General features: G+C 54.2%; 1 protein-coding gene across 1 annotated transcript; it reads left to right on the top strand.

Annotated features, from left to right (window-relative positions):
• Nucleotides 1-2,609: 2,609 nt before the first annotated feature.
• LOC309603485 (olfactory receptor 14A16-like) lies at nt 2,610-3,539 on the top strand (the record flags this gene model as incomplete). The annotated part of the gene is made up of 1 exon (XM_082338320.1): nt 2,610-3,539. The coding sequence occupies one exon, from the start codon at nt 2,610-2,612 to the stop codon at nt 3,537-3,539; it is 930 nt and encodes a 309-aa protein (XP_082194446.1).
• Nucleotides 3,540-8,070: the final 4,531 nt, after the last annotated feature.

Here is an 8,070-nt window from a genome sequence, read left to right as displayed (position 1 = left end):
CCCCAGGTCTAAAGACCCAGCATGAAATGCCTATTTCATTGAACTGAGGATAAGTCCCCAGCTTGAAGAAATTAGATCTTTCCTTGTCACCTTCCTGGGTGTCCTGCCTAATGATGAGACAGAAAAAAGGGGATTCTCATGCCCAAGTCTTTTTCTGATAGGAGAAATGACACTGCGGGAAATAAGTGTCTCTCCCCCCAGCTGAGGGAGGGAACATCAGTGATGCCTTCAGCCTGTTTCCCAGCAGGTTCCCCTGGAGCCCCAGGGACACCTGGAGGGAGCCCAGAGGGGCAGAGAAAGTGGTGCCTTGGGCTGCTGGCAAGTGGGCAGCCCTGCAGAGAGACAGCTCTGCCCAGGAGCAGCTCCTCTGCAAAGCACAGCAGGGCTGAGGGCACTGCCTGCAAGTGCTGAGAGGAGAGGAGTGAGGCAGAGAGACTGTAAGGCAGTGTGAAGTGGGAGGAAGCTGAGAGCTCACTGCATGGGAGAGATCTTCACAGCCCTTTACACGGTAAGTCTCTGGGTGCAGGGCAATGTAACTGGTGTTCCTGGAGGGATCTCCAAAAACTGATACATCCCACAGCCTATGGGATTTTCATGAGGACTTTCACAGTTTCTCTAAGGTAGAGGAGGAGGACGTGCTGCAGAAGAGGACCTTCCTGTGCGCCGTAGGAAGGATAGGGCATGACAGCTCCCTTCTGGGGTTTTGAAGATCGGTGTGCACCTGTGGGTTCCCAGGGCTGTCTTTCAGAGCAGGGTCACTGCACTGCAGCGGGCTGTGCACCAGGGCAGGGACTCTGCCATCTGACTGGGTCAGCACTCAGCCTGCCCGGGGAGTTTTCCACAGCACTGTGGAGAAAAGCTGTGTGGAAGGAGGGACCCCAGGCAGGGCAGGATCATTCTGCTGTCCAGAGAGTGCAGCGTGGGACAGGGCTGCTCAGACTTCTACATCACCCAGCGGACATTTGCAGAGGGTCATTTTAAAGATGGATGTCAAGATAGGGGATTACCTGAAAGGAAAGAAGTCTCTGATTTGAGTGGTGTTCTCTTGGTTGGCTGGCTGGCCGGCCAATGGGAGATGGAAATTTATTTCTCTGCTCTGGAGTAGGCAATGAGACCCCAATTCTCATTAGAAGTTCTCCGAGCTGCTCCTTAGCCCCTGCACACACAGAGATGCCCCTGGGCAGTGCCCTGCTGCCAGGAGTTGTCTGCAGGACAGGGCTGAGCACACACAGGTGGGATGGGCTCTGTGAGCATGGAGAGGGAGGAGATGTGGGCACAGATGAACAGGTTGTGGCCAAGAAGAGCTCCAGGCAGCAGAGCCATGGGCCATGCTGCCAGAAATCCTGTGGGAGGAGGGATTTAGGCATCTCCCTGCTATCCCTGCAGTGCAAGCTGTATACCTGGAGCAGGCCCTTGGTCTCCTCACTCACACAGCAGAGCCTCTGCCCTTATAGACATGGGGACTTGGCGATGAGTTGCTTTCCCAGCAGCCTGATCACCAAGGAGGAGAAAAACTCAAGTATCCGACTTTGTCTCCCTCTCCTGGCAGGGCTCGTTTGGCATGTTCTCCTCTTCTCCCTGATGCCCTTCTTCCTACTGGTACACTCACTGGTGTGTGGGGGGGTGAGGATTCAAGTGCAGCTCAGACACCAACGCTGCGTGTGCTGTCATGCACATATGGCCATGGAGGAAAAGCATCCAGCTCGCACCCTGTTCACCTGTGGGGCTCTGGGTACAGTTGACTCTGTCCTTGGGAGGTCCTGCTGGGCTGCAGGCTGCCCTCCCGTAGGGCACAGCTCTCCCAGGGCATCTCTGTGCTTTGCAGGAGCCCCCTGGAGAAGACACCTCGGTGCTAAGACCATTGAGATGCTGCTGGGTGGCTGCCTGTGGGCAGCTGTGATGAGCCCTCTGTGTCCCTGGTTGGGAGGGCAGAGCTGAGATCCTGCTCAGGTACGATGAGATGGGTTGAGGGTTTGGAGATCTGCACTTGGAAACTGGATTCCCCTGCTCCCAGCAGTGGCCTCTTTCTTTTGGGAGGAACACGCGAGTGCGATAGTCATCCAGGTGGAAGAGCTGCCAGCACAGGGCAGCTGAGAGCAGGGCTGATGGACAGAGCGGCTGTCCTCACTCTGCACTAAGGGACAGTCCCTGTGCCCAGTCTCTGCACCCACAAGGTTTCCCTTGCAGTGCAGCAGAAATGCCAGGCATTGCTGCATTCAAACCACTCCTCAGCTGTGCTGGGGCAACTAGAGCAGAAGGCACAACCCAAACTCCCCACAGCTCTGCTCTGCAGTCAGGTGAATTGGGTGTGACAATGCTGAAAAGCTCTTTGATATCACGAGTGGATTTAATCTGAGATCACCCTGAGTTCCTATTTACCTATTGCTGTAGGGCAGGACTGACTCCTACAGAGCTGACAGCAGAGCCTCCTGCTGCCTGGGGCACCCTCAGCCAGCACCAACCAGAGCTCACCAAAGCTCTTGCTGAAAAGTGAAAGGCAGTTTGGAAGCATTCTGTAAGAAATTGGATAGATTTTTCGCAAAGCAGTCTGCCCTAACTTCTCCCTTCCTTTACCTCCTCGAACAGATCCCCATGCCCAGAGACAGCAGATGTCCAACAACAGCTCCATCACCCACTTCCTCCTCCTGACATTCACAGACACACGGGAGCTGCAGCTCTTGCACTTCTGGCTCTTCCTGGCCATCTACCTGGCTGCCCTTCTGGGCAACAGCCTCATCATCACCCCTGTAGCCTGTGACCACCGCCTCCACACGCCCATGTACTTCTTCCTCTTCAACCTCTCTGTTCTCGACCTGGGCTGCATCTCCACCACTGTCCCCAAATCCATGGCCAATTCCCTTTGGAACACCAGGGACATCTCGTACTTGGGATGTGCTGCCCAGCTCTTTCTCTTTCTCTTTTTGATGTCAGCAGAATTGTATCTTCTCACCATCATGGCCTATGACCGCTACGTTGCCATCGGCAAACCCCTGCACTACGGGACCCTTATGGGCAGCAGAGCTTGTGTCTACATGGCAGCAGCTGCCTGGGGCACTGCGTTTCTCCATGCTCTCCTGCACACTACCAATACATTTTCACTCCCCCTCTGCCAAGGCAATGCTGTGGACCAGTTCTTCTGTGAAATCCCCCAGATCCTCAAGCTCTCCTGCTCACAGTCCTACCTCAGGGAGACTGGGCTTCTTGTGGTTGGTGTCATTGCGGTCTTTGGGTGTTTTGTTTTCATATTGGTGTCCTATGTGGAGATCTTCAGGGCCGTGCTGAGGATCCCCTCTGAGCAGGGACGCCACAAAGCCTTTTCCACGTGCCTCCCTCACCTGGCCGTGGTATCCCTCTTTCTCAGCAGTGCAGTGTTTGCCCACCTGAAGCCCCCCTCCATCTCCTCCCCATTTCTAGACCTGGTGGTGGCAGTGCTCTACTCGGTTGTGCCCCCTGCAATGAACCCCCTCATCTACAGCATGAGGAACCAGAAAATCAAGGATGCCTTATGGAAACTGATCCAATGGGTGCTGTTTCACTGACAATAACCTGCCTCGCCTCCTCTGCGTGTTTCCCAGAGTTTATCTTATGGCACAATTCTGCTTTTTTCTCTTATGATAATTCTACTTAGAGATAATTTGCTGGGTTTATACTCCTTCAGTGGAGGTTTGATCCTGTTGTGTCTGACCCTTGAACAACACTGTGTCACATGTGGCTCATCAAATTGTAGCTCTTCAATTAAAGGGGTCCTCCTGGCTGCAGTGCCTGAAGGCTGGGCTCTTCTTCCAAAGTTCCTTCCAAGAGAATGTCCAAGGAACTGGTCTTTAAAAGTTTCTGTTCTCCTTTTGTTCTTGGTGGTTTTGGGGTTAAGCTCAGGGTAACACTCGGTTCCACTGAATCAAAAGCTCTGGTTTTAAAGTCTCTCTTCTTGTTTCCAAGGGCAGGGGAGATGGTCCATCAGCTCCCCATTTTTTCCTCAGGTTGCTTCTTGTATGACAGGACTGATGGCATGTACCAGACTGTCTAGAAAATACTTCAGAGAAGTCAGGAGAGGAGAGGATGGGGACTCCCCACGTGCTGTGGCCTTCAGAGGGGCTGGGGCTGTGGGGTGAGTGCCCAGAGCTCTGCAGCAGCCTGCGCTGGGCACTCAAAAAGGCATCTGTGCAGACAGTCTGCTGGAGAAGATGACTTGAGAAATGGTCAGTTGAATCAGGACAGGTGGGAATACCTAGAAGATTAGTGAGATTCAGTACACTCCATACTGGAGAGAGCAGTGGCCAAGCAAGTGCCGGGAAGATCAAGGTTTCTTCTCCCGAGAGCAGTACACATCCTGGAGAGTTTCATGATGGCAGCACAGGAAAACATTCTCTCTCTATGAAAAGTATTCAAACATTTCAGCTGATGAAAATGTTCCCGTACTACATAATTGTTGAGAAAATGTCCTCATCTCTGCAGGCCAAGCTCAGTTCCTGACCAGAAGCCTCCAGTGCCACTTCAGGAGGTCCTGGTGTGCCTGATACACTCACCTGGGACTGGGAGTGACCACAAAGGACCGTGGAAGACCTGGACCCTCCAATGGAAACTGCAGATGGAGGGTGACACCAGGCATCTGTGCTCCTGTAACTCAACCCACCCTGGCTTCCAAAATTGTTCTTAAAAAAAAAAAAAAAAAAAAGGCACTCCTATTTCTAAATTGCTCCATCTGAAGTGAGTCTCTGCACCCTCCTCCTCTCTGATTCCATTACCTATGGAGCTTCCTCTTCCAAGAAGTTCCCTCCTCACCCAGGCTGGTCTTGTCAGCTATGTACTCACTGCTGCTCTTTGTGGGTGATTCTCTCATTAGAGACCAGCTGTACTGAGTTGTGCTGCCCTTCACTGCTGCCCATGGGATCCCCACTAAAAGCCCCCTGAACAGGCCAAAGTCTTCCCCTCTCAGGTCTGACACCTGCACTCTGCTCCTCTCCCGCCTCAGGCTGCTCAGGAGCTGCACCCCGCTATTTCATGGTCACTACAGTCAAGGATGACCCTGGTCTTCAGGTCCCTGACCACTCTTCATGGTTTGCAAGGACCTGATCCACGTGAGCATCATCTATGTTGGTCCAGCTGCTGGCTTTGCAAAGAAATTGCTCCAACACCCTCCAGAAACCTGTTGGTCTGTTTTCACAGTGCTGTGTTCCCCCTCCAATGAATGTCAGGGTCATTAAAGTCCCCAGAAAGAGCCCCAGGCCACTGATCTGGAGGCATCCTTGAGTTGCTTAAGTAAGAGCTTGTCCACCTCCTCCCCTTGATCACCAGTTCTTTATCTCCCATCACGATGTCACCCTAACTGGCCTCTCCTCCGATCCTCACCCACAAGGGCTCACCCAACCTGTTGACTTTCCCAGCAAGGAGCTCCATACATCCAAGCAACTCCTTTGCACAGAAAGTATTCCTCTTCTGATGCTCCCAGCCTGTGCCTCGTGAAGAACCTTTATCCATCCATTGCAGCACGCCAGCTGTGGGAGGTGTCCCACTGTGCCTCACAAGTCACAGCTTGTGACAGACCTCGGGGCTCCAGCACCTCCTGGCTGTTCCCAGTCAGAGGAGAGTGTTGCACATCTGGGCTGCAGCCCCTGAGCCGTGGCTCCAGGCCAACCTCAGCCTTGTCATGGTGAACAGGGACACCAAGCACCCAAGAGCCCATGTACGCAAAAGCTTTGCTGCATGACAGAGACGCGCTGGAGCAGATGGCAGACGACATAGTAAGAAAGACTCGAGGTGCCCCAAAAGAGAGCAATGCCTGCTGTCCCCAAGGTCCGAGAGAAACAGGGCTGGGCTGGGCAGCCCTGGCAGGAGAGGGCATGGCTGTCTGTGGTGTCTCTGCATCCCTGGAGGGCCTTTGGTGGAGAGAGGCACTGATCTCCTGGAAGGACAAGGTGCTGCTGAAAGCGTCCTTGGGTGTGGACATCCTGTGATCTCACCACACTCGAAATTCACTGGGCTCTTTGAAGACTGTATCGTCAAGAGGGTGCGTAAAGGATGGGGCAGAGGAGAACTAGAAGAAGCTGAGAACATAGGCCCACAAGTGGAGAGCCCAGTGCAATGTGCTGCTTATTCGTGCAGTGCCTTGCATCTGCTGGATAGAGATGGGACAGGGCTGGCCTCACTGCAGGGGTGGCAATCAGTCACTTGCACACAAGCACCGAAGGAATCCGAGATGGCGCCTGGGGTGTCTGTCACGCACCCACTCTGAGGGGCCATGGCTTTCCTGTAGGTCCTGTGCTGTCCCTGCCAGCCACAGGCAGTTTTGGTGGAGAGCCTTGGCGTCTCACGTAGCCCTACAGGCCTGTGTTTGGCCATTCAACGAGCAGCTGCCCTGAATTAGGTTAGGCTCCATGGGGACGTGTGACACAACTCTTGTTACAGGCAACGGACAGCTAGTCAATACAGCTAAAGGAGGGGAGAAAGAGAAAGACTTCCCTCTCCCACTGGCACAGAACTCCATTTGGTCAGCTGGACACCTCTCTAGGCAGCCCTGAACAGCGTGAGTAGGGACAGGGGCTGATGTCCTAAATGTGGGCATCTGCCGTCATTTCAGCTGGCATCCTCACCAGGCTGCAGGATGGTGCCCCCAGATGTTTCCCAGTCTGTCAGTACTGCTCCATTATCATGGACAACATCTGGCACCTCAGATGTCACCAGGTGTTTGTGCGTGAACTCCTGGTCTCCATCTCCATCAGTGACCATGGGACCACAGAAAAGGAGTGCAGGTGCCTATTTTTAGCAGACACCATGACTGAAGCAAGAGGAGTCTCACCTCCTGGGGGTTTGTGGCAGGCACGGGAGGGAGCTGAGGTCCCTTCCAGCCCCAGGGCCACAAATCCAGGAGGAGATGCCTCCGTTGACTCAGCTGATTGCCTTCTCTCAGCATGGGTAAAGGAGATGCCTCCCTGCCAGTGCCCAGGTGTCCTGTCTCATGATGGGCCAAGGAAGGGGGATTCTCAGACCTAACTGTGACTCTGAGAGGAGAAAGGGCACTGCTGCAAAGAAACATCTCTGCGGAGGTGAGACAGGCAACATGGGTGATTCCTTCAGTCTCTTTCCAAGGAGGTTCCTGGAGAGCCCCCGGGACACCTGGAAGGAGCGCCGAGTGGGGTGGGGGGCAGAGCAAGTGACGTCTTGGGCAGGTCCTCTCCTCCTGGGCTGAGACGGGCTCCTGGGATGGAAGGAGCTCATGGGAAGCAGGCAGCAGTGCAGAGAGACAGCTCGGCCAAGGAGCAACTCCTCTGCCAAGCGCAGCAGGGCTCTGGGCAAAGGAGTAGGGCAGAGAGAGATTAAAGACGGCGTGGAGTGGGAGGAGAGAGGAGAGCTGCAAGGGAAGAAATCTTTCCAGCCCTTGTCGCGGTAAGTCTCTTGGTGCAGGGCAATGCAGCTCCCATTCCCTGGAAGGGTCTCCTGAAGCGTTCATAGCCTACGGGATCTGTCAGGAGGCCTCCCAGCGCAGGGCCTCATGTTAGACAAGGGTGAAGGGGTGAAGGCAGGGTGTGCAGCGAGAGCTGCCCAGGGCATTTCAGAGGGGACTTTTCCAGAGGAAGAGCAAGGCAGGGGGTCCCTTAAAGGTAAAGAGCTTTCCTGAGTCTACGCTTTCAGTTTCCTGCTGTTTCTGGAAAAAGGGGAAAGGCGCTGCTACCTTTGGAGAGGGAGACTGAGAGTCCTGAGCTGCTACACTGAGAGATCAGTAGGTCTGGTGGGAGCCAAGTCAACTGCTTCCATCCCCTCCTCTACCTCCAGAGAGCACCAGCATCACCTTTGTTGTCCTCATCAGGGTTTGTCTGACCTGCTCCTCACTGCCTGCAAACGGGGAGTACCTCTAGAGAGTGCCTGGAACTGGGAGGTTTCTTCAGGTGAGAGCTGAGCAGACAGGAGTTGGTGATGGGGTCTGTGATCCCTGACAGGGAAAACTTGGAGGGAGAAAACAGTTCCCACCAGGGATAGCTCCAGCCTGCAAACATGGGCAGAGTGTTGTAGGAAACTCCAACCAGCAATGTCATGGGAGGGAGACTTTGGGAAGCTCCCTGTCATCCCCTCCAATGC

This window comes from Platalea leucorodia (genome assembly GCF_965183815.1).
Source record: "Platalea leucorodia genome assembly, contig: HAP1_HAP1_SCAFFOLD_102, whole genome shotgun sequence".
In the NCBI taxonomy this organism is placed as follows: Eukaryota; Metazoa; Chordata; class Aves; order Pelecaniformes; family Threskiornithidae; genus Platalea; species Platalea leucorodia.
Note: the sequence above shows the minus strand (reverse complement) of the source record. Positions and strands in the feature narration are given on the sequence as shown.